Source organism: Pseudonaja textilis, chromosome 1 (genome assembly GCF_049901715.1).
Source record: "Pseudonaja textilis isolate UNSWEBS1 chromosome 1, rPseTex1.2, whole genome shotgun sequence".
In the NCBI taxonomy this organism is placed as follows: domain Eukaryota; kingdom Metazoa; phylum Chordata; class Lepidosauria; order Squamata; family Elapidae; genus Pseudonaja; species Pseudonaja textilis.
In genome coordinates this window covers 282,091,229-282,118,490 of record NC_141990.1, presented here as the reverse complement: position 1 = coordinate 282,118,490, position 27,262 = coordinate 282,091,229, and the positions used below count along the sequence as shown (strand labels likewise).

Sequence of the window (27,262 nt, the reverse complement as noted above, 5' to 3'; positions counted from 1 at the left end):
AAAGGATTTAGTCAAAGTTGTGTTCAAATGTTTTTGTTTTCTATATGGATGTGGTATTTTTATTGTGTGTGGATGTAAAGAAGAAGAAAGAATTTGACATAAACACAGCTATCATAATTTACCCTGGAAGTTAAACCTGAAGGTATAATTTATCTGAATACCCCCTGCAACAAATTTATAAAAAGAACATTTGCTGGAGACATTGGCTCTTCCAAATTACCTGACAGCAAACTATCAGGAAATAAAACATCATTTTATTATTGCTACCCAAACTTACCTCAAAGGAGGTTAAAACTGGGAAGATTGAAATTCATTCTTGAAGCACATGGTCAACAATATATAAACACTTCCTTGCAACAGACTTATTTCTAAAATCTGTTGTAAGCACAAACATCAGCTCTTAAATTTACAACCAGGTAAGTTTATTTTACAATATATTTGTGACAAACTGGTATTGACCAAAGATCTGAATTGTTTTACAAATATAACAGTTGCCATTTGAAACAATTAAAAAGTTCCTCTAAATATTAAATTTATACATGATTTACTTTTAAACAGGTCCAAGAAAATATTAAAACTGAAACATTAATAAACTGAAGTCAAACTAGAACCACTTTCTAGACCTAAAGACTGGAAAGTCTCCAAATTGTATCATGCTCCATTAAAGTTCTTCACAGCAGAAAAGGAGCTCTCATTCTTTTTAGAAATACTCCAGCAAATAATGGTCAATCAAGTCAGTTTATTAAGGCCGCCTTTACATGTTATTGAATCCCATCATGCCTTTTATATTTCCAGCAGCACCTTGTTGAAACTGGCGCATCATTGACTGCAATCCTGCCATGCCACCTGTAATGAAATATTAAACTTAAATGTAGGCACCATTAAAATTTTGGACTAGCCTTTTATATTTTTTATGTTAACATTCATATAAAAATGGTAGCTTTTGTAAAGAACTAAAAAAACTAGGTCCATGCACCCCAAATTATTTTTCTACTGCTTCTTAAATATCAATCATTCATGTCACATTCAATATCTCAATTCAAAAACAATTGCAAAGAACATTTAGTGGAACAATGAAGTGCCCATGCAAACTAAAATGCATAAAGGTTTCTAGAGGTTTCAAGAGGTTGATAAACTCTTGTACATTTTTTGAATCCCAGATTGTGATACATAAAATGAAATAGGGGAAAAAAGAAACCACTTTAAAAAGTAGATATGGTACATATTAAGAAAATAGAGAAAAATAAATGAAACCATAACTGTTCGGGGGGGGGTTGTTTGTATCTAGCTCTCAAATAATCTAGTTGTTATAAGATCTCAAAGTAATGCATAATGTCAAGGCAATCTCAGTTTAATTTTCTGAAAAATATTTATTTATTTATTTTCATTTCAGCATACTAAAATGTACTGCACCATAAATATAATTTTGTCATAGCAAAATGGCTGAGTTCAGTCTCCGAGACATACAGATGGTAGTCTTTAAATGTTTTATTAAACTATTAGGAAGCAGTACCTTTCCAATCCACTCTTGCAGCAAGAAAATAAAAAATATAATTTACCCATATGATGAAGAACTCTAGGATCCATCATCTTTGCCATCTGTTGGTTCAGTTTTGCCATCTGGGATGGATTTACATTCTTTGACATATCACCTCCTTAAAACAAAGAAAAAGTAGAGAGGAGAGAAGAGAAAAAGAACAGTAATGAAGTATTTCAAATAGCCCAAAGCACACGCCCTGCTAGGGAGAAGTTTTCTGAAAAGGAGCTCCAGCACAACGTTGAAAGCTCGGATGATTAAACCTCTGATCATGGTGACCAACCCAGACTGGATCCTACAATATTATCCTGGGACATGTATACAGTATTCGCCTTCATTAATATGTTAAATTAATGAAAATTCTCTTAAGCCTCTTCCAATTGATATCTGGCAGCGAAGCATTTTAAATATTCTGTAGGATTAAAATCAGGCTCACGGTCTGAGTGACTGCTAGAGATAGCAGTTCACACAAGCGATGTAAACAAATATTGCAGCATTTCACATGTTTAATGTCAATAATGATAGTTTTCTGCAGAAATGTCATAAATGTATGAAAATACTTTTCTTTCTGCAACAAATTCGGGCAGATTAGCTGTCTTTGTTATTTCTAGAACTAACTCTACATTTCCACTAAATATGTTAAGAGCTTTTCAAAAGATAACTTATACGTACCAAATTTTAATATAGTTACAAATTATAAATTAATTTCTAGAATTTATGGGCTACATCCATAAATGACTTATGTAGTAAGACTTCACATCTCTTTTTCCTTTCCATGTGCCTCTCGGTTAACCAATTTTTATTACGGTCACAGACCAGCATTACATGAATCTGCCCTGTGTAGGATACTTCAATCTTTGGGGGTAGATATGTGACAAGTCCTGAGGGACAGTAACAAAGAAGACATTTGTTCCACCACTAAATGCTGCTTTTCAGCAGATGGATAAGTTCTATGAGTCTAGTATTAAGCAACTGAGTCAATCCAGAATGCCCAATACAAGTAGTCCTCTACTTACAACCACAACCAAGCCTAAAATTTCTGTTGCTAAGCAAGACAGTTGTTAAATGAGTTTCATTCCATTGTATGACCTTTCTTGCCACATTGGTTCAATGAATCACTTCAGTTGTTAAGTTAGTAACATGGTTGTTAAGTGAATCTGGCTTCCCCATTGACTGCTGGTCAGAAGGTTGCAAAAGGTGATCACATGATCCTGGGACATTGCAACTGTTATAAATATGAACCAGTTGCTAAGCATCCAAATTTAGATCATGCGGCTGCAATGGTCATAAGTGTGAAAAACGGCCCCGTCACTTTTTCAGTGCTGTAACTTTGAACTCAACAAATGATTGTAAGTCAAGAACTATCTGTATATGCAGGTATAGTAGACATTCAAAATATGCATTGATTCTTACCTTTAAAAAGTCCTTTAATGCCTCCCATCTTTTTTACCATTTGTGCAAATTTTGTGTACTGCGTCAGGAGTTCTTGAACGTCTCTAGTTGAAACACCGGAACCTCTCGCTACTCTTTGGATTCTTCCTGGTTGCTTACTGAAAACTTTGGCTCCATCTGTACTATCTAGTTCTATAATTAAGAGAAGCCATGGATAATAGTGTTAAAAAGTCGAGATGTCAATTTACAAATTTTCTAAAAAATACAAAATTTACATATTTTCTAAAAAATATAAAATTTCTCTCAAAATTCTGTACCTGATTGGTACTGTTTTATACCTTATATAAGCTATAAACCATTTTTAGAAATGAAGCAAATATTACAGGTCAACATAATTAACAAGTTTGTAATTAAATCTGCTGAAGAGTCTATATCTTCTGTTTGAAGAAAGTTAAAGCATCGGTTGGGATTTAATTTGTATTAGTGAAGTGCCTAATAATGAAAGATGGGGTATCAGATAAAATTGATACCCTATTCCTTTTCTGCAGAAGCAAGTCTATACACAGGTTGGTTCCCCCCAATAAACGAAGGAAGCCTTCTAAGCCATAGAAGGGAAAATCTGAATCCTGTTCAATGTTTAAATCATAATGAATCACAAAATGAAAAATATACAAATATATATGTTTTGGATTTTTCATTATTCTGACAACAGCATAAACAAGTTTCAACCTTTCAGTTATGCTAGAAATATTACCTTGATCATTCATACTGTCCATTATTGTCATCAGTTTTTTTAGCCGTGCCATTGATTCCTGTTCATTGCCTTTACTCATGAAATCTGTTCCAAAACCAGGTATCATACCCTGTAATAATTTCAAAAAAAGTGTTAAAAGTCACTTCAAAGTGACTATTAATGCGTTGTGGTTTTTAGATAACTAATCTTATTATAGTTACCAATATTTGACTGAAGGGCCCCATTTTCATGATGTTTTGGAACTGTTCATACATATCCCTCAATGTGAATTGACCTGAATGGTTAAAACATTAAATTGTAATTATTAAACTTGTACATTGTAAATCAGATGGTTCATCCCATCTTTCAAAACAAAATGGACAAGAGAATTAAACTGCCAAACACTGCTATATTATCAAAGTTTGGGGTATCGCTTACCATGTTTTAGTTTCTCAATGAGAGCCTCATTGTCATCTAATTTCAACTCATTGACTTTATCTATCAATCCTTCAATATCTCCCATGCCTGTAATATAAAATATACTTCTTTAACAACTGAAGCGAGCCAGTACAACTCAGAAAAAAAAAATTAAATTTAGCAATTAATTTTTTTCAGTGAGCAATACATACCAAGAAGTTTACTGATAAAAGGCTGCGTTTTAAAAGGTTCAAAATCATCTATATGTTCGCCAGTTCCAATAAAAATGATTGGACTTTTAGTTGCAGCAACTCTGTAGTGAAACACAGGTTTATACTTTTGTATCTTGGCCTCAAAAGGAAACATTTAAGAATGGAATAGCATATACCTCTTGTGCATTAAGTTTTTGAAATTTGAAGTATTTGCTCAACCCTGATAGTTTAAAAACTCAGTTTTTCCTCCCTCTATCAACAAAATACAGCAAGCGGTAAAGAGACAATAATTCTTCGTGCTTCAGTTTCCTGAAAAAAGCAAAGCTAAAAGAGCTGAAAACTCTATCATATGCAAGATCAACTCTGTCTTTTCAGAACTCTTTATTTTATGCAGTTGTTTATAAGCATCACAATGTTGCTCGGCCCATTATTAAGTAAAAAGTACTTACGCACTCAATGCTCCACCTCCCTTGGCATGGCCATCAAGTTTTGTCACAATTACAGAAGCAACATCAACTTTATCTTTGAAAGCCTTTGCTTGAGCTTCACAGGCTTGACCAATAGAGGCATCCATCACATATACTATATTATCTGGTTGCTGGAAGCAATGACACAAACAAAGGGAAACAGAAATTAGGAGCTCTTATCCTTGCTCCACTTCAAAGTTATAATAAACTGTAGGTCATGTTAAACATCTAACAGTGGTATACTCGTTTCATTCAGAGAAATGACAATGATTTGCTTCATGAAAATGCACATTTGTTCTAAATTTCAATTATTTCAATGTAATGATCAAATCTCAAGCAAATCTCATTTGGGAAGCACTTTCCATGTAGTAAATAAATCCAATATTCAACCCTTTGTGTCTTCAGGTGTGGGGAGAGGAACTCCTTGCCTCCATCCTGGAGAGCTACTGCCAGTTGTTGTAGGTGATTTGACCTAAATAAAACATTTATCTAATTCAAATTTTGGTTCTATTTTTAATTTTTAGAAACATGGAAATCCTACTTTGTGTTTGTATGTTCATAGTACATTTTACTCTACAGGGAGTTCTTGCTTAAAGACCTTGCCGTCAAACTTGTGGCCCAGTCCAGATGTGTCACTCTCTGGCTATGGCCATGCCCGGTTTAGTGAAGAGGGGAAAAGTCATGATACATCATGTGATGCCGCCATGAGTTTGACACCACTGTTATAGACAAATCGCTTAGTGACTGTTCAAAATTACAGTGGATCTCAAAAAGGTATTACAACCCAGATTCAAAGTTCTAATGTCTACTGTCCTCTCACAGTTACATGATCGCATTTTGGACACTCAGCAACAAGCCCACATTTGTGGCTGTTTGCATCATCCTGCAGTCAGGTGACTACAATTTACAACATTTTTGGGGGTCAGAAACTAGTGTTTACTTCTGGTAAACACCAATTTGTGAACAATGGGATTGCTTAGCCACCATGGCATTCACTTAATGACCACTGCAACAACATGCCATAAAACTGGGATGGTTACATGATGACCCACTTAATGATCACCTTCCCCCTTGCAATTTCAGGCTCAATTGCAGTGATAAGTCAAGTACTATATACATTAGCAGTCTTCATACATTTATAGTAGCATCAGTATAACGAGTTCTGTGTTAGACTTTGAAGAGTGGCTATTTTGAATGAGTTAGTTTCTTTACAACTGTTCCAAATTCAAATAGAAATGAAATGTTGTTAATCCTTTGCACCCATTTTGTAGTCCCACTGAATCCAGATGATGAGTTGGGTAGCATATATATTTAGTTATTAATTAGTTGGATATGCTTATAAACAAAATGCATTATATGCATATTTTACATCTGATATATACTGAAGATCTTAGTATATAATCTTAGAACAAGAAATGATTCTATAATTTCCTGATAAAAGAATTGAAAATACATTTCCAGTTCAATAGCCTGTTGGCCATATCAAAATGGACTTTCATTCGTGTATCAAGATTTCTTTGCTCCATTCCACACCATCCCAAATTTGCTCCAAAAAACCATTATTTTTCTAGAGCAGATTTGTGAGGCATGCTGGCAAATGTTCAGCAACAGATACTATATTTGCTTACCATTCAAGAAGCATTGTACAGTTTGTAAATTCTAGAATAACTTTCATATAGCATTATCTAAACAAGACTTACTATGGCATTAGCAACTTGTAACATTTCTTCAAACAAAGAGTCTTCCTGCTTGTGACGACCACTTGTATCAACTATTATTATTTCAAAGTTTTCATTCTTAAATTTGTCTACTCCTTCTGAAGCAATAATTACAGGATCCATCTCTGTGTAACTAGTTAAAAGAAAAATGCACACTAAAAGTAATATGAAGTTATAAAATTATTCAGAAGCAGGTGATGAGCTACATAATGGGGAAAACACATTTCATCACTACAGGTAAGGAAAGAAGTTGGGGAGATCCATCATGTCGTGGTCGGAGATCAGATAGCTTAGACTAGTGAGGATGAACCTTTTGGGCATCGAGTGCCCAAAGTACGCCAGCCCAAAATGCAAGGTGCCCCCCATGCATGCACACACTCCCGCGCATGAATCTGTACCCCCGTGCATGTGCCCCACCCCAACACATGCAGAGACCCAAAGATCAGCTAGTTAGTGGGAGGTGCATGCATGCATGGTGGAGCTGAGCTGGGGTGACGGCGCACATGCCCACAAAGAGAGCTCTACGTATCACCTCTGGCATGCATGCCAAAGGTTCACCACCACTGGCTTAAGTTCATTGTACCAGTCAAGAATTACCAAGGAACATATTCTGAATGCCTCACTAGTTACCTCTATCTCTACTCTTATTTCTGTTAATAAGCTGATAATCAAGACTTATTAAATGAAGAATTCCAATAAATTTCATTGATTATTTTACAATTTTTTATCACATAAATCAACATGTATTTATGGCTGGGTGGACATACCCAGCTCAATGTCACTCATATCGGGAGTGCTTATGGCGACCCGAGCACTCTGCCAGAGAAAATGGAACTCAGGAGGGCCGTGCACAGCCCTCCTGAGCTCTGTTTTTCTGGCAGAGGCACCACTGGCCGGTCCTTTACTGTTTCCAGGGTGGCCCCATGGGCCAGATCTAAGCATCCTGAGTTTGACACCCCTGCATTAGAATGTCCTGTTTCAAGCATAAGACTGAAGTTCTGAGCGTGAAATGGGGTAATTTCAAGCTCAAAAATTTTTCAAACCATTTTGAGAATGCTCAAACAAACCTGCACAAGTTTAGAATGATTTATGTTTTGTGGAATTACATCTTTGAAACAGTTTGAAATCAAACATCCCTGCATTATGGTAGTAAGAAAGGATGTGACCATAAAACTGAGTTTTGCTCTTTTGAAACAATGTATCAAATGATTTTTTTGTATTTTTTTCATAGACAAGCAGATATTGGATATTTTTCAAATCATGAATGTTCACTGTTCATTTGCTTCTTTAACTAAATAATTTAACTCCAAAATGTCTGATATATGTATATGTCTGTACACAGACAAGCTCATACACAAATTTAAGAATGCTTCACATAAATATGGAATATGATCTCCATTCCTTATTCCATAAAAACTGCTGAGCTTGATAAAAAGAGGTATTTTGAACTGTGATATACACAAATTAATTTCAGTTTAAGACACTTTGATATAAAACTTTTTGAAGATCTCTGATAAATATTAACCAAGACAATATCACAATGAAGTTCTAGCTTTATCCAACTCTATCTATGTAGTGAACTTCTACAGAGACTATCTCAAAACTAGATAATGTTTATATTTATTAGGTATTATACATACCTCCCATAAAATGGAATTCTTGCTTTTGTGGCATTCTGTTTTAACTGATCAAAAGCACCTAGAGAATACAAATATTTTTAGCCATCTAGGACATACGCATCTATCAAAAATGAAGTAACTAAAAGTAATTAAACAATGTACCTGCTCTGTAAGTGTCTGCACATATCAAACATGTCTTCCAGCCTTTCTTTTGGTAATAATATGCCAACTGTTAATTTAAACAAAAACAATACATAATCTGATAAGCTATTATTAAAAACACTTTGTTTTCATTCATATGAAGTTGCATATACAAAGAATGAAGTATTTATCCTCTGTCAGCTTCTTTAAGGTACAGCCAATTACAGAACTATAGATCTATTCTGTTTACTACCAACTATTTATTGTTCACATGCTCTACCATGGTCCTTTTATCTTGTCAACTTTGCCAACAAGCAAAGTTTTGTATTTTATTAAAAACATCTAATAAATTATAGATATCTGGATTACAAAAGTCTTTCAGTAAAATCTGACATATTTATTACACATGGCCAATGAACCATGTAGAAGCTCGTCTGCATCATCAGCTATATATCATACTGAATTGGAAATCATATGGTTCATAATATTTTCAAATTTAAAAAGAATAGCTTTGTAAGGAGATAACAAAAATGTAATATGGACCATAGTGGAATACATGATACCTTTGAGCACGAGGTTGTTTTGCCACTTCCTTGCAAGCCTACAAACATGATGATATTTTGTTTTCCTTTTGTGGGTGTCCAAGCTTTGACTCCAGGATCTACAAGCTGTAAGATAAAATGCATCATAATTTCCAGAATCACAAAATATTTACAAAATCTTCGGGTTTTGTTTTGCATATTTTATATTGCGTATTTTCCAGTATCACTTTTCCTGCTCAGTTCCGAAAGTCAGAAATCAAGGTTATATTTATCCTACTTTCTGCTTCAATAACATACAACCAGAGAGCAATGGAATAATGAACACCTCTGCCCCATAGGACACTTCCAGTCCTTCACGCTCCTCAATATTATATTGATGCTAATGGCAATTGCAGTGCCTTTAAGATTCAAAATACATTCCTTCTTTCTTCTCCTTGTCTTTAATAATTTCCGTAAAAGAGATACAAAGATGCCAATATTGTGTAACATTGACCAGAACAACCCAATTTGAGGAAATAACAGTTCAATAGCAAGCCTTATTAATATTATGCATACTCCATAATTGCAACAGATTAACTTTAAAATGGCCATGCATTTTCACATCGATTATGAGATTGATAAGAGGGCTTGGCTGGATATTCAATTAAGAGAATAAGAATGCCTAGAATGTTTGCCTGTATTACAGCTATAGCTTAGAAACCAATACCTTAATTTTACCTTAACAAGTTCTTTAAAGACGGCATGTTGGATCATTTTTCTTTTGTTGAGTCCAGAAGCCATTTCTTCAAGGTCAATAGCAGATCTATGTATGGAAAAAGGAGAAAATTATTAAAAGATGACTTCAATGCCCCCCTGAACTAATGTAAGTTATGTTCCACTATTATATTGAGGATCTGGGGTAGGTACTCAATATAGAGTAAACTATGCCCTTCCTTAAAAATCCCTGAATATTTATTTTATTATTTCATATGATGGTAATTTTTGTCAAATAAGACAAAAATGTTCCCTCAAATCAAAATCAGTTTCTGATCACTACAAAATCCATGTAATTTTATGGCAACAATACAGAATTGGTTGGCTACTGCTTCTTCCAGCAGGGATTTCAACTTCCTACTGTAGCCTACAATCCTGGAGTTTTCTGACAACCTCTCATCCCAGTTTCTCTAGTTCTTGGTATAATTCGACCAATGTTTTCTAAACTTAACAACTTTAAGATGTGTGGACTTCAACTTCCAAAATTCTTTAGCCAGCATCCTTTTCATTTTTTCAGTGTAAGCATTATTGCTTAAGTGAATCTCACTGTACTTTGTATTCCAGCTTCCTGTTTATTTTTCCTCCAGAAGATTGGCCCAATGTACAAAGAATCTCATCTCGTCTTCTTTCTCAAGGAAGCATGTGGTGGTCTGGCACTTGAAAATGAGACACAGGGAAAGTGTCTGAGCAAATGCCAGCCCTGAGGGAACTCAGGCAGCAGGTTTTATTCAGGAGAAATCGAAAGTGCAGAATGCATACAGAAAACAATGACCTCAACAGGATATTACCTCAACAGGATGAAAACATACAGCCACGGAAAGTCCCATGAGAACATACAGTTACAGAAAGTCCCATGGGAAAGTCCCAGCTGTGTACCTTGAACTTTTACCTATTTTCCTGTTCTTTCTAAGCCCGCAGATCACAACAGGATGAGGCACTGTTAGGAATACACCCTAGCAAGGATCTGCAGGGCAGGCAGGCAGGCAGGCAAAATATGTGAGATAAGTGTTGTGTAGCTTACACTCAGTAAAAGCAGATACAAGTGCCTATTAAATAGTTTAATTCCAGCAAGAGTTTAAAGCATAGTCAAAACAGTCCATATTTCATTCACTTAGTTCAGTCCGTCCAGGGATTATCCAGTTGCAAATTCCAATGTCAAAAAATGAGAGGTCGGTACACTTACAAAATAACAGTCCAGTAATTTATCTCCTCGCAGTAGAGAGAGATATGCAACAAACTCAGAAACTCCTCTCTTCCGTCTGCAACTCCAGTAATTGCCAGCAAAGCGTCAGGGAATCGTCAGCGTCTCATCAGCATCTCTTGCTCCCTCTTATGGTGGCTTCACACCACACCCAAAATTACATGCTTTGCATTTAAAGTAACACACACTTTAAACTAAGAATCATAGCTTATATATATATTATCTTACCCAAACTAGTTAGGTGACCAATGCTATACCTAACATTCTCCCCTTTTGGGTAATATAATAATATATATATCTATTTACAACCTTAACCCATAGTCATCACAACTCTCTTTGTGTTTCACTGCACCTTGGGCTTTTGTGAATTGATCAGCAATATTTTGCTCAGTCATACAATATTCCAATCTTATTAAACCATCTTTTACAGATTGTCTTACATTCAGATATCTAAGATCTGTATGCTTAGATCTCGTTTTTACAGCAATATTTGTAGCCAACTGTATGGCTGCTTGATTGTCCTCATACACAACAATGGAATCATTAACAGTTAATCCCATATCCAACAACAACTGTTTATACAGAATTAAATCAGTACATAATAAAGATAGACATGAAAATTCTGCTTCCATTGTGGACATACTTATGTGTTGCTGTCTAATTGACCTCCAACCAATTAATGCTTTTCCTAATAGTATAGCCATTCCAGAAGTTGATTTCTTAGTGTTTATATCTGTTGCAAAACTTGCATCAGCATATGCACTTAAAATCAAATCATCTTTTGGCTCCAAATACAATGCATAGTGCATTGTCCTTTTAAGATATCTTAAGATACGTTTTGCTGCTTGCCAGTGTCGTTCATTGGGTTCAGCGTTGAAACGAGCCAATTGATTAATGCTATAGGCAATATCTGGCCTTGACCAATTACTAATGTATGATAGACTACCAATTAACGACTGATAGATAGTCTTATCGAATTTTGAACTCTGAACATCAGTCCGGCAAAATTCCTGACTCATTGGAGTTTTTGCTGGTTTACAAAGTTCCATCTTATATGTTTTTAGTAATTGATAAATTTTATCCTCTTGAGATATCTTATAGCCACTATTGGTTTTATTTATTGTCAATCCGAGATACTGTTTAATCTCTCCTAATTGCTTTAATTTTATCCTCTTACCTAATAATGATATTATTTCAGTAGCTTCATTATTAGTTTTTGTAATTAAAGCAATATCATCTGTAAACAACAATAATAATGACACTATTCCATTTTTCTCTCTTTTGAATAAACATGGATCAGCTAAACCTGCTTTAAACCCTATATTGTTTAACTCCTTAACAATATATTGGTTCCATTCATAACCAGATTGTTTTAATCCATAGAGACTCTTTTTAAGTTTCCAACAGTCATTATTATTTTTATCATCCTTAATCCCTACAGGTTTCTTTAGGTATATAGTGTGCTGCAATGGTGCATGCAGATAGGCAGTTTCTACATCTAAATGATTTATGATATAGTTTTTCTTAGCTGCCCACACTAAAGCTGCTCTCAAGGTTGTTGCTTTTAGACTCGGTGCAAACACTTCATCATAATCACATGCAGTTTGATTAAATCCTTGAGCTACCAATCTAGCCTTATGGGTAACAGTCCCATTATTACCTGTTTTTAATTTAAATATCCATTTACATCCAATGGACTTTTCACCTGGAGGTAATCTAGTATTCTCATACACTCCCATCTGTTTTAACGAATTCAGTTCCTTTTGCATTGCTGTATGCCAGTTCTCCTGATCCTTTGCAGGATACAATTTTAGTTCTTCCACAGTGGTTGGAATTTTACTAATCTGGCACACCATACTTGCCTGATACCTATCAGGTGGTCTACTCTCTCGTGTTGACCTTCTAGGTAGAACAGGACTCACAGGTGGACTCTTATCTATCACCTGTTCCTGGTCATCTATTTCCTCTTCACTTATTTCTTCCTTAATTGGTTCTATTTGCTCTTCCTTTATTTTATCTTCAATTGGATTTTCCTCATCACTAGTATGGTGGCTCGGGCCCCTGTAGGTCTCAATAATTACACTCCCATTCGAATCGTGTTCCAATTTGTGCCATCCCACATGTTCCAGGAATTGAGCACTAGCACTACAATAAATTCTAGTTGTGCCCTCTTCCCAGAACCTGTAAGATCTATGGTTTGATTCGTAACCTACAAAATATAATCTTTTAGCCCTATGCTGTCCTTTATGTCTCAGTTGTGTAGGAATATGCACCCATGCTGGTGCTCCAAATGTGTGCATATAGCTCAGGTTTTCTACCATGCCACCGTGTGAATGGTAATTCACCTGTTGTTGAGTTAACAACATTATTCAATATATGATTACCACACATTGTTGCTTCTCCCCACAAATTCTCAGGTAATCCTGAATCTGACAACATAGTACGAGCCATTGCCTGCAGTGTTTGGCCTCGCCTTTCTATAAAGGAATTATGTTGTGGCCTATATGGTGCAGACTTTTTATGTTCTACACCTGCCATCTTCAGTCTATTTTGGAATTTATTATTTATAAATTCCGTACCATTATCAGTTACAAGAGTTACTAGTTTCCTTTTAGTTTTTCTCTCTGCAAACTTCAACCAATTAAAGAAATTTTGATATGTTTCGTTTTACTCTTCATTAAATAACAGAAACCATATCTAGAATAATGATCCATTATACTTAATATATAACGAGCACCTCCCACACTTGGTTTTTTAGGACCTATAATATCAGCAAATACTACCTCTAGAGGCTCTTTAGTCGTAAATCCATTAACTCTATTTGCTGGTATTACCTTGCTTTTTTCTTGACTGCAAGCATTGCAGTGCAAATACTTACTGCAAGGCTTCAGTTTTATACCTTTAGACAGTTCAACAGTTTGCTTGAGCATTTTAAAATTTATATGCCCTAAACGTCTGTGTAACAAATGTATGCATTCATCATGAGGTTTAACGTTATTATACACTGTGTTAGCCACCTCTAACTGATTATCATTTAACACATACAATTCACCTTTTAAAGTTGCAGTTACTTTTTTACCTTCCTTTTCTATTATGCAGTTTTCTCCCCTAAAGGTAACTACATAACCTAGTTTAATCAAAACTCTAACCGAAAGCAAATTAAACTTAAGTTGTGGTACATATAACATTTTTACATTTTCTTTTATGCAAGGACAATATGCAGTACCTTCAGCTTTTGCTTTAAGTCTCCAACCATTTGCTAATGATATCTGCTGTGAACTCGTGGACATCTTAATAAATCCTTTCTTATCTTTTGTTATGCAGTGCGATGCTCCACTATCTACAACCCAAAAATTATTATTGTTCACAGTTTGGTTGCTATACATGGCTAACTCTAAGCATTTTTTATCCTTTTGATGCCTTTTTGCATTCTGGCTGGCATTTTGGCTTTTTTCTTTCTTGCAGAATCTAGCGAAATGTCCTTTTCTTCCACAATTAAAACATTTTCTAATTGTGTAGGCTGACGAAGATAATTCCACTTCTTGTGGCTGTTCCCTTCTGAGTTGATCCCTTTCAAGCCTTCTCCTGGCTTCTTCAATTAATCTGCCAGTAATGTCAGTTAATGTGAGGTTGTCCTTTGGCAGCACTTCCAATGAAGTTACATAATCGTCATAACTCTGATCCAATGAAGACAAAATTATATAAACCTGATGCAGTTCAGTGAAGATAAGCTCTTTTTCATGCAGCTCTTGAAAAATCCTCTTCATAGTGTTTATATGAGTCAACATGTCTCCATTCTTTTGAAGATGTGTTCTGAACAGCTTCAGTGTAAGATTTATATGAGCTCCTACACTGTCTCGAACATAAATCTTCTTTAAATTCTCCCAGCACTTAGCAGCTGTTTCTTCTCCACGAATATGGACAAGCTGCTGGTCACTGAGTGTCAGTCCTATTATACAGAGAGCTTGTTCATTTTTCAGTTTCCATTCTTGTAACTTCTGGGCATCATTTTCATCCTCTGGATCCCAAGCATCTACCTCTGGTGGGTTTTGTATTATATTCCACAAACCTTCTCTGCGTAGAAGTAGGCTGCATTTCATAGACCATGAAACATAGTTTGTTCCATCCAGTTTGGATATTAGAGACAAACTTGGTAAATTGACTTGTGCCATCTTTTTCTGGATATTAAACTATAATTAAACACAGCTGTCTGTTTACAGTATTGTGTAACTACACTAACTCTCACTTTATATAAGCCTGTTATATCCTGGTTAGTCTGACTGTGCAGCTGGGCCCATAACCAGTGTTAGGGATACACCCTAGCAAGGATCTGCAGGGCAGTCAGGCAGGCAGGCAAAATATGTGAGATAAGTGTTGTGTAGCTTACACTCAGTAAAAGCAGATACAAGTGCCTATTAAATAGTTTAATTCCAGCAAGAGTTTAAAGCATAGTCAAAACAGTCCATATATCATTCACTTAGTTCAGTCCGTCCAGGGATTATCCAGTTGCAAATTCCAATGTCAAAAAATGAGAGGTCGGTACACTTACAAAATAACAGTCCGGTAATTTATCTCCTCGCAGTAGAGAGAGATATGCAACAAACTCAGAAACTCCTCTCTTCCGTCTGCAACTCCAGTAATTGCCAGCAAAGCGTCAGGGAATCGTCAGCGTCTCATCAGCATCTCTTGCTCCCTCTTATGGTGGTTTCACACCACACCCAAAATTACATGCTTTGCATTTAAAGTAACACACACTTTAAACTAAGAATCATAGCTTATATATATATTATCTTACCCAAACTAGTTAAGTGACCAATGCTATACCTAACAGGCACCCACTGCAAAGGTACTCCTACCCCCACCAAGAATGCCTACATATCCCTAGATCTATGCGAAATGGCTGTACAAAGGACTTTCAGAAAATGACCAATAAAATATATTACCACATTCCCTCCTTTTTTATTTATTCAAAGATGGGGGGTGTTTTAGTGGCATAGTACACAGTTCCTTCGCGACCTGGTCCCATACGTTGAAAGGCTGAGGTACACATTTGTATTAGATTAGGAATACATTGAATAAAACAATATAACATAATAAGTATAACAACAATTATTACAACTGATTGAAGCAATAAACGTAACCATGAGCTGTCAGGAAGCCAATCCCATAGCAAAGCCCACAATGACTTATTGAAACCATCTTTTCCTGCTTCGTGTTCAGCTATGCGGTCTTCCATATCATGAACAGTTCTTGTAATGTTAGGCTTATAATTATGTATAAAAACACAACAATGTGAATGAATTAAGGCACAAACTCCTCCTTTGGCAGCTAACATTATATCTAAAGCATAACGATTTTGTAAAGTAATTGGCGAATTTCAGACACTTCTTCATTTAACATCTTAATGCTTCTAATAGTATTATTAAACATAGCAACAGTAAAATTATTTAAAATATGAATATCTTCATAGTTCATAGCTATTCCCAGAGGTGGGATCGCTGCCCTAGAAATCTGAGTCCACAAATTACCACCTATAGTCAAGCCAGAATCAACTTCTCGGCGATTACGAATACGCATCCCAATCGGTAAACCCTCCAATTTATAGATGACAGGAATTACAAATCCCATAGTACATACTCCAGACCAATTCTTTGGCCACTGTTGATAGGCAGCGTCCCCACATAACAACCATATTAGAGTCCGTTGAGGCATAAGACGAATGGAAAGAGAGTCTGTATAAGGTAACTTAGGCAACTCCAATTGACACCGATATTGTCCATAGTCTGAAACAGAAACATTAAACAGGACCAGAGTTGTTGCACAGGCTGAAGATATAATATCCTTATCAGGTCCCGAGTAAAGAATGTCTTGATCCTTATGCCAGGACCAATATGCTGGAAAAATCAAAGGATGCCGCTGTTTGCAGATTAATTTAGTCCGGTTCCCCAGAGGAACCTGCTGCATACAAGTTGGTAACCTCAGATAAGCAGTCATCTTTTCCCAGCCTTCACAGCGCCGCGCCTGGACTGCCGGCATCAAGAGAATCAGGAACCACAGGTGAATCAGGAACCACAGGTACGCCATCCTGCTCCTCCGAAACCTCCTTCACCGGCGCCTGCGAATGATCAGGCCAAACGCACCGACCAGGAACCCAACGAATTTGACCAAGATGTTCGACTGCTGCATAACCACGTCCCCACGTAATCAGCTCAGCAGGAACCCATGCCAGATCCGGAAGGAACCGCACCAACACCCGAGGTCTCACTGCATCTGTGGAAGGAGAAGAAAAATGCCTGCTGGCCGCACTCGCAGGGGGTTTACCAGACAAATTTAAAAAATTTAAAGTATATAAAGCTAGATTTAAATGATCTTGAATTGCCGGAAGCCCCAGGAGCTTCCCTCCTTTTTTATTTAATTTAGTTAACATGTTCTTGAGCGTGCCATTATGACGCTCTACAATAGCCTGTCCTGTAGAATTGTATGGAATCCCAAATTTATGTTCCACAGACCACTGTTTGCAAAACTGATCAAAGACTGTGCTCCGATAAGCCGCACCATTATCTGTTTTTAAAGTTTGAGGCGTGCCAGCAACTGAAAATGTCTTAATGCAATGGTTGATGACATGTTTAACCGCCTCACCTCTTTGAGGGGTAGCCATTAGAAATCCTGAATAAGTATCCACAGTCACATGTATATATTTCCAGGGCGCAAATGGCGGATATTGAGTAACATCCATTTGCCAAATCATTGAGGGTTTCAACCCTCTGGGGTTGACTCCCATAGGGATAGCCGTGCCCTGCTTTGAACAAGTTGGACATTGTTGAATTATGGCAGCAGCTTCTGCAGTAGTAAGCTTGAATTGGTGTGCCAACGCTTTAGCGTTTTGATGAAAATAACTATGGCTGTCCCATGGCTGGACAGTGAGGACTGAAGTTACAGCACTGTCAGCTTTGGCATTACCTTGTGATAAAATCCCAGGCAAATTACTATGACTACGAATGTGGGCAACAAAACACACATTCACACGCTGCTCCAAACATCCTTGCAACAGCAAAAGCAATCTTAAAATGTTGGGTGATATGCCAGGAGACAAATAGGAACCTGCTACAAAGGGTAACAAATTATACACATACAAAGAATCCACTATTAGATTAAAATCCTGATTTTTAAAATTTTGAAAAGCCAAAACCACAGCAGCAAGTTCTGCCTGCTGAGCAGACTTCTGCTCTGATGTCACTTTTGTATGCCAAATTCCAAATTTATCTTTCCAAACACAAGCACCAAAAACTTTCCCTCCATCGGTAAAAACTGTAGGAGCATCTGATATAGGCTGAGTCACAAAAAGATTTGCTAAATTAATTCTAACTGATTTATACAAAGATAACCTAGGATCGGCTGGAGGATGACAAGAAAACTTCCCTGGCCAGGAATGTACCAAAACCTGCAAAAACTCACTATTGCAAATAAATTGTTCCCAGGTAGCTAAAGCAAAAGGAACATAACATGTTACTGGTTCCATACCAGCAATAGCCTTGCAGCGCTGACAAGCACGATTAAAAATATCAGCGAGCTGTTCTGTGATACAATTTATGGATTTCGATGGTGTATGAGACAAATGAATCCATTCCAGAATCCTTAAAGCTGTTTTTTCTTTTGCCTGAACTATCAAAGCAGTAGCCCTTCGTTCTGAGATTAAAATCACTGATAATGGACAATCTGGTAAGCATCTATCTGTCCACCTACGACTTAAAGCCTGCTCAATCAATGACAAAATCCCCTTTTGTTCTTTATTCAGGGTTATTATGTCAGATGCTTGCTTGACACTAGCCAAAGCTTGAAACAAAGGACTTAATTGAAGGGTAGTTAAACCCAAATACGGCCTGATCCAATTTATATGACCCAAAAATTGTTGTAGACCTACCAAAGTTAAAGGATCAGGAAGAACAAATTCCAATTTCAGGGGTGTAATGTGACTCAGGAATAATTTATGACCTAAATAGGCAAAAGGATATTCTTTTTGCAATTTCTCAGGGCTGACTATCAGCCCTTTCTCCTTCAGCATAGCAGTTAAAAGAATGACAGCAGAATTCATTGCAGCATCAGAAATATTAGCAGCTATCAAAATATCATCCATGTAATGATAAACCTTCCAATCCGGGAATTTACTCCGGAAAGGTTGCAAAGCCCAATCTACAAACATTTGACACATGGTAGGACTATTTAACATTCCCTGCGGAAGGACAGTCCATGCATATCGCTTAGCGGGCTGCCCCTGATTTATACTCAAAATAGTAAAAGCAAACAAATCTACATCTTCAGGGTGCAGAGGAATGGAGAAGAAAGCATCTTGCAAATCTAACACTCTTATGTTCCATCCATCAGGTATTAAATTAGGATTAGGCGTCCCACACTGTAGTGGGCCCATTGGCTTTAAAATTGCATTTATGCCTCTCAAATCATGTAAAAATCTGTATTTCCCAGATTTCTTCTTGATAACAAAAACTGGAGAATTATAAGGACTAGTGGTAGGCACTATATGTCCCTTTTCCAATTGTTGTTGAACCAATTCATGTAAATGAACTAATTTCTCACTAGTCAAAGGCCATTGGTCTATCCACACTGGCTCCTGCTGGAGTAGTTGTAATTTTAATAACTCCACAGGTGGGTGTTCAGTCATCATGAATGACAACCTTTGTATCAAACTGTTGCATCAAATCTCTGCCCCACAAGTTAACGTGAAGGCGCAAAATAATCGGTTGAAAATGCGCAATAGCACTTCCTTGCTTTGTTTTGGCAGAAAGAATCCTCCTACTAATCCGTGCGTCCTGAAGTCCTCCGACTCCTCGAACAGACGGTGTAGGATCCATCGGCCACTCCCTAGGCCATTCACTTTCGCTAATCACCGAGACATCTGCTCCAGTGTCCAGCAATCCAATAAACTTTCTGCCTTCAACCAAAAGAGTTAATTTTGGTTTCTGATCAGCCTTGACATTTTGCATGATGGAAAACACACTAGACTCATTAAACACATCTGTAGATCCAAATCCACCCTGACGAATTCTATCCGACTCCCCCAAAGACATATATGGCAAAACTAAAAGCTGTGCAAAACAATCCCCTTTTTTCAAAGATTGAGGAACAGGTGAATGAACCTGAATTTTAATCTGACCCTCATAATCAGAATCAATAACCCCAGGAACCACAAACAATTGACGCTTATGAGCCGATGATCTAGGAAGAAGAAGACCCACGGAAGCTGGAGGCAACGGTCCGTAGAAATCCGTTGTCCCTAAACAAACTACACGTGGATAGCCCAATTCCAAATCCTCGGCTAATGGAAGATCAATTCCTGCTGAACCTTTAGTAGCTGGCAACCATATTTGATCCCTACCTCTCTCTGGTGGCTCCAACCCTTCGGACATTACTTCACTCTTTAGAGTAGGGAGAATGCCCTGATCCCTGCTTCCTAGTTTTTTCCCTCAGAATGAAGTCTGCACTGATTTGCCCAATGGTATCCTTTCTTACATTTCGGGCACACTGATTTAGGTCGAGCACCCTGTCCCATTGATCTCTTATTTTGTCGACTTTGACCCCCTCCAGGAGCCCGACATTGCGCTTTAAAATGTCCAGGCTTCCCACAATTGAAACAATTTCCCTTTTGAGCATTTCCTGCTTGCAGAGCCAGAGCTAAAGTTTCCATGTTAAAAGACTGACTCCCAACCTTCCTACATGCATTAATCAAATCTGCGATCTCTCGCTCTCCACTTGCTACAAGTGGATTTAAGATCTTTCTGCAATCTGTGTTAGCTTGTTCTACTGCTAACTTCAAAAGCAATTCATTCCGGGCGAATTGATTATCAATTTGTCTTTCAATAGCCAATTTCAGTCTGCTAATGAAATTTTCATAGGGTTCACTGTTCCCTTGTTTGATGTTAGTGAAAGTCTTCTCACCACCTTCGCCATCAGGGAGAGCCCCTACGGCTTGAAAAATTAATTGTGGGAGAAGAACGAACCCCTCCTCAGGCATACCATCTCTCTGTTGTTCCACTGTTGTATAATTACCAGCTCCGTAAAGCTGATCTGGGGTAACATTTGCTGTTCCCCTCTGGACTGCCAGCTGTCTCCATTTCTGATCTAACACCAAATATTGAGCTGGAGTTAAAATCATATTCAACAGAGCTTTCCAGTCAGCCGGAATCATTTTATTTCCATAACCATCTGCTTCTAACAACGCCTGAGTATATGGCGATCTAACACCATATTCTGTTGCTGCTTGCTTAACTTCCTTTAAAACCCTGAGAGGTAAAGGCTTCCACTCCCGCTGCGGATTCAACGCAGCGTCCATGACAATTTCTACTGGATTAAGTTGAATCTCTACTCCAAACTCCACCAAATCATCTCCTGATAATTCCCCTCTATTTTTTGCTTCTTGAATAGCTGCAGTAACTGCATCCACCCGAACCCTTAAAGGTAAACTCTTATCTTCTGACAAAATATTTCCAGCGCCTGACAGTCCTCTGGATTTATCCGGAGGTGCCGTCAGCGGCAACAAACGTACCGCATGGTAAGGCGGCAAACCTTCTTCGGGGGGTGCTAGGAGCGGTTGTTCATAAGTAGCTAATGCATCCATAATCACCCTCCAAGTTAACAAAATTGAAGAAGGGGCACGAGGTTCCTCGTGCAAAAATTTCCCTATTTTCTTCCAGGACTCTACTTTAATACTACCTCCCTCTGGATATGACTGAATATGTTTCCAAACATACTGTAATAAGTCCTCAATTTCTTTCTTATCCACTGCATGTCCTCTACTATGAACTCCAAACCTAAAACTATTCCCAATGATCCCTCTCAATTCCCTGATGTGCTCTTTCTGAGCCTTCGAGAGATCTCCCCCCATACTCATGAAAAGAATCTATCTCCGTCCAGCGAAGATGATGAGGGCCCAGTCGACGTCCGCGACGATGAGTATAGGATGAGGGAAACGTATAGCCTTCCAAGCTATCACGTCGGAACGTATAGTTTTTCCAAACTATCACGTCGGGGTCACCACTTGTGGTGGTCTGGCACTTGAAAATGAGACACAGGGAAAGTGTCTGAGCAAATGCCAGCCCTGAGGGAACTCAGGCAGCAGGTTTTATTCAGGAGAAATCGAAAGTACAGAATGCATACAGAAAACAATGACCTCAACAGGATATTACCTCAACAGGATGAAAACATACAGCCACGGAAAGTCCCATGAGAACATACAGTTACAGAAAGTCCCATGGGAAAGTCCCAGCTGTGTACCTTGAACTTTTACCTATTTTCCTGTTCCTTCTAAGCCCGCAGATCACAACAGGATGAGGCACCCACTGCAAAGGTACTCCTACCCCCACCAAGAATGCCTGCATATCCCTAGATCTATGCGAAATGGCTGTACAAAGGACTTTCAGAAAATGACCAATAAAATATATTACCACAGAAGCATTCTGATTTTTAGTGTTAGTTTTAGATACTAATGTTAACCTTCTTGAAATTTCATACATACTGTTTTGCAACATGTAGAAAACATTAGAAAAAATATACAGGTAGACCTCACAATAGTACATTTAATGACTGTTTAAAGTTACAACGCACAGAACAAAGTGATTTATGACCATTTTTCACCATTTTATGACCATTTTTTAGACCACTGCAGTATCTTCATGGTCATGTGATAAAATTCAGACACTTAGAAACTGACTCATATTTATGATGGTTGCAGTGTCCTGGTGCCACGTGATCACTTTTTGCAACCTTCTGACAAGCAAAGTCAATGGGAAAGCCAGATTCACTTAATAATCAACTTGGCAACTACAGTGATTCACTTAACAACTCTAGCAACAAAGGTCATAAAATGGGGCAAATTAATTTAACAAATGTCTTGCTTAGCAATAGAAATTTTGGACTCAATTGTGGTTGTAAGTCAAAAACTACCTGTACAGTAAATAAAAAAAACAATTGTTCAGCTGAACATAATTATTTTATATAAAATAGTATCTACATAAAATTATATAAAATTAAATAACAGTTATTTAAATAACATAGTTATTCAATTTATATAAAATTGAACTTATTAGTCACAGCAATTGAAAACTTTACATGTCCCCCCTTTCAGAGTGGTAACACTAGCAAAATAACCCTAACAATATAAATAAACTTAAAACTTCGACATAAAGATAAAACAACATTATTCTTACTTGGCTTGGTTCACTTACTTGACATTTTCTCTTAGTTGTTTCACCAGCTTAATGTTGACATCAGCTTCCAATAATGCCGTACAAACTTCTTTTAGCATAGCATTTAAAACCTGAATGGGCAGAAGGACAATACAAAAAATGTTTCTATGCAATTTATAATTTAATGTTCACAATTTATCTTTCCAACGAACATTTTAGATTAATATTTACTGGTTGAAAAATAATATAGAAAACGATGAAATTTCATATGGTTGAGCATGGTAGACAGAGAATTGAGAAATAGATAAAAATGTAAAAAGAAATTAATGAATAAGAAATAATATATCTCTACTATAACCACTACTTAGCAAATGGCACCAATTCACTGAATTTTGTCCATTGAATTTCACGTGGTGATATATGGAATCCTTACTTTATTACTTTAATATAGGGGTCTTTTCTATCAAACCCAAACTATTTTTTTCAATGTATCTGCCTTTATTGTATCTCATATGGAAAATTTACCTACCTCTTCATTGATAATGGTAGCATTGCTCAGGGAGCGTAATGCTGAGGTAATTTTTCTCCCAAGATCTGCTAAAACCATCTTGACAATAGATTATGCTCAAATACGACCTGTGAAAAGACATAATATTGCTGAAATTATTCTTCACAAGCTACAGTTTATCCTTCATATAATAATCATATAATATAATCATCAGTAATTAGTAGAGAGACAATTGTTCACTAAGTCTGTTCTGAAATTTCAAGGATCACTTTTCCAGTCCCCAAAGATTTTATGGTGTGTTAGGAGACTGGAACAGTGATTTTTGAGACTTTAGTCCTCAAACATTCCATAAAATCATAACAGAATCTCGCCTCAGTGCTTCAGATAACAGATAACAGAAAATCAGAGTTGGAAGTGACCTTGTAGGTCATCTAGTCCAACTCCCCTCGCCTAGGTGGGAGATCCTACACTATTTCTGACAAATGGCAGTCCGATCTCTTCTTGAAGGTCTCAAATAGGCTTCTATTCCAGAGAAAGGCATAATGAACCTTGTACACTCAATTTTACAACCTTGGAGATCCACCCATGTTCTACGTATGGCACTCTGATTCTGTTTCATTGGGAACATTGGAAAAAGTACAGATCATCATCATCTTCATCATCACTGCCATCGTCCCATCTTTCATTCAACCAGCTGGATTCATCTCTTGTTAAAAGCTTTTCAATAAAAAAGAGCACCACTCTTTTGAGAACTAAAATAAATGTAAGTTAATATAAACTAAGATTGCAATTGTATTTTAATGAATTTATTATCTGTATTAGAAATATGCATTTAGATTTAATATTGGTCCTATTCAATCAGTGGGGAGGAGGAGATACTATATATGTTATATATATATATAACATATATATGTTATATAGCCGCACTGCAGCTGCATTACTACCCGCTTCAAACCCCTCTGAGCCATACACGAAGCGAACTGACACCCTCCATGAAGATGCAGCACAACCACGAACGCGAAGCCAAACAGCAGGATCACAGCTCACCAGCTCAAATCCCCCAGCAACTAAGACTAACCTGAGCACAACCAACCCCCCACCTGAACAGAACACACCTCCAGCCAATCAAAACACGGCTAACCCGCCCAACCAATCAGAACACAGCCAAAACCCCAACCAATGAGAACACACCCCCACCCAATCAGAACACAGCCAAGCCCCCACCCAATCAAGTCACACCCCCACTAGCAGTTAAAAGGAAGAAGCAGCTGCAAGCTCACATTACTCGGAGAAGCACAGAGCCGAAGACACAAGCCTGAAGATGATGAATGAGACTGCATCGAAACGTTGCCTAGATACTTCCAATCTTACACGGGAGAAAACCCAAATAACCAAACCAAAGATCCATCCATATATATATATATATCTTTAGTTATTCGGGTTTTCTCCCGCATAAAATTGGGAGTACCTTGGTGATGTTTTGAAGAAGTCTCATTCATCATCTTCAGGCTTGTGTCTTCGGCTCTGTGCTTCTCCGAGTAATGTGAGCTTGCAGCTGCTTCTTCCTTTTAACTGCTAGTGGGGGTGTGACTTGATTGGTTGGGGGTTTGGCTGTGTTCTGATTGGTTGGGGGGTTGGCTGCAAGCTCACATTACTCTGACAAGCACAAAGCCGAAGACACAAGCCTGAAGATGACTAATGAGACTTCGTCGAAACGTTGCCAAGATACTTCCAATTTTACGTGGGAGAAAACCCGAATAAACAAATCCACATACAAATACTCGTGAAAACCTCAGAAAACACACACACACACATATATATATATATACACACACACAGAGAGACAGAGAGAGAGACAGAGAGAGAGTGCAAGCTATAAAACAACAGATTACAAGGCCTACACAGTTGTACTATCCATTATATCTTGGCTCTAGAGATAAAGAAACCACTGCAATAATTTTCTATGGAATATATAGAAAATATCATTATTCAAGCATGAAACCTTAAAAAGAAGCAGACACATCAGCCATAGCCCTTCTTCCAAGGTTGCCACATAGTTATCTATATTTCCAAGAGCAAGACTGGAAATTAAAATAGTGCTCAGTAGAGGCTATCTCATAAAACACAATATTGAAAATATAGAAACCTGATTGTTTTCCACCATTGCTTGGTTCTGTCTTCTGATTTGTAGAAATATAGCAAACCTGATCCTGATCCTGTAAAATGCTCTGAAAATATACCATAGGAATTTATTACAGGAAATCAAAACTGCTTGCATTCTGACAGCCACAGAAAAGCACCATATAGTGCTCATAATTGAGATTCTGTTTCCTTTTACAAACCATAAAGTCGCCTTGAGCAAGATGGGTGGCAAACAAATTTAATACAATGCTCTATTCTTGTTAATATAACATGTCATGAGTACCATGAATTATGACTTCTCAGAACAAAAGTAATCCAATAGTAACTATATAATAGCAATTTTCATCTCCAATATAAGAAATTGATGCTACAACTTGCACTGTTGGCAATTTAAGAGGTAGACTACATTGGTTAAATTGGCAGCTTTTCCTTCTAGTTTCAAAATTAACTTATCTATTTTATATATTTATTCAACATATGGCTGCCCAGACAATCCAGTAAATAAACCGGCCTTCAGCTGTTAAGAGCTTTAATCAGCACTTTAAATTGCACTCAGAAGCTTACTGGGAATCAGTGCCGTTTGTATTGCTTTAATATGATTCCCACCACCCACTGTAGTTCTAGAAGTGCAGTTATTGGAGAATCTCTTTCCATCCTCAGTAAGAAAAGAATGGAGAACATGTCAAATTGTTTACTTCATTTGGTTAAAATAATTTGACAGCAATATATGTCAGTTTAAAGGGAAGTAAAGTTCCCATTTCATCAGAGTTTGTAATTCCAAATATGTAATCCAGCATTTGTTGATCATATTTTGGGGGGAAGAAAGTAACTACCTCCATGGGTTATTTGTTATAATAATATTTATGACTTTATAGCCTGTTAACTGATACCCTTTTAATACCTGCAAACTTTCATTAAACAAATATAAGGTTGCTCATCTAGCTGAATAATTAATCATTAGAATTCCTTAATTAACTGGAAAAGACTAGAAGGAACTATAGAGAAAAAAATGAAATCAGAATAACTAAATTTCAGCTATAATTCTGTAACACTTTTAATTAATAGGCTTCAATGCAAGCAAGCATTCTTACAATTGCACTGCTAATTATATCAAGCAATATGTGGAAGGGAACCTGTTCTATTTGCAATCTGTTTAGTTAGTTTAGTTTGTCATTGCACCTCATACAATGAAATCAAACACCATCTTCAGTGCACATCATGACCATGACAATAAACACAAACACACATCCTTCACCCTCCACACATTGAACCGAAAACCCCCAACACGGCACCAATACTGGTGAATACAGCAGAATTCAAAAGAGCTACTGCCCTGGGAAAGAAGCTGTTTTTCTGCCTATTTGTCCTTGTTTTTATTATTCTGTACCACCTGCCAGACACTATTTACTGTTACTATTTTGTGAGCTGCTTTAGGAGATGAGATATAGTTTAAATTCCCATTTTACTCATTTACAGGATAATTTAAACTAGCCACACATATAACAATAAACAATTTCAGATCATCTGCATTGTTGCTCTAATAATCTCTTGACCAAACTGCCTGAATTCAACAATTAGGATGGAACAATTTGACCGTGTGACAGCAATTTGTTTAAAAAAACTAGAATCTGTACAAGAAAAAAAATATATAACTTATAAAACACAAATATTGGATGCATCTGA

At 37.1% G+C, this 27,262-nt stretch overlaps 1 protein-coding gene across 3 annotated transcripts in view; it reads right to left on the bottom strand.

The window, feature by feature from the left end:
• Positions 1–400: 400 nt before the first annotated feature.
• The window catches only part of SRP54 (signal recognition particle 54), a 28,525-nt gene continuing 1,663 nt past the window's right edge, over positions 401–27,262 (bottom strand). For 2 of the 3 annotated variants that reach the window (XM_087921897.1, XM_026711082.2), the window contains exons 2-16: positions 23,459–23,565; positions 22,969–23,060; positions 9,496–9,580; positions 8,800–8,904; positions 8,258–8,324; positions 8,117–8,174; positions 6,459–6,609; positions 4,741–4,889; positions 4,292–4,392; positions 4,101–4,187; positions 3,884–3,957; positions 3,684–3,792; positions 2,951–3,121; positions 1,560–1,655; positions 401–846 (exon numbers count right to left, since the gene is read on the bottom strand). In XM_087921897.1, the coding sequence (XP_087778023.1) occupies positions 755–846; positions 1,560–1,655; positions 2,951–3,121; positions 3,684–3,792; positions 3,884–3,957; positions 4,101–4,187; positions 4,292–4,392; positions 4,741–4,889; positions 6,459–6,609; positions 8,117–8,174; positions 8,258–8,324; positions 8,800–8,904; positions 9,496–9,580; positions 22,969–23,060; positions 23,459–23,536 (1,515 nt within the window). In that variant the 5' untranslated portion in view covers positions 23,537–23,565 and the 3' untranslated portion in view covers positions 401–754. Of the gene's footprint in view, positions 847–1,559; positions 1,656–2,950; positions 3,122–3,683; positions 3,793–3,883; positions 3,958–4,100; positions 4,188–4,291; positions 4,393–4,740; positions 4,890–6,458; positions 6,610–8,116; positions 8,175–8,257; positions 8,325–8,799; positions 8,905–9,495; positions 9,581–10,083; positions 10,224–22,968; positions 23,061–23,458; positions 23,566–27,262 lie in introns of those variants that run through there. The other variant, XM_087921898.1, reaches the window with a different exon arrangement.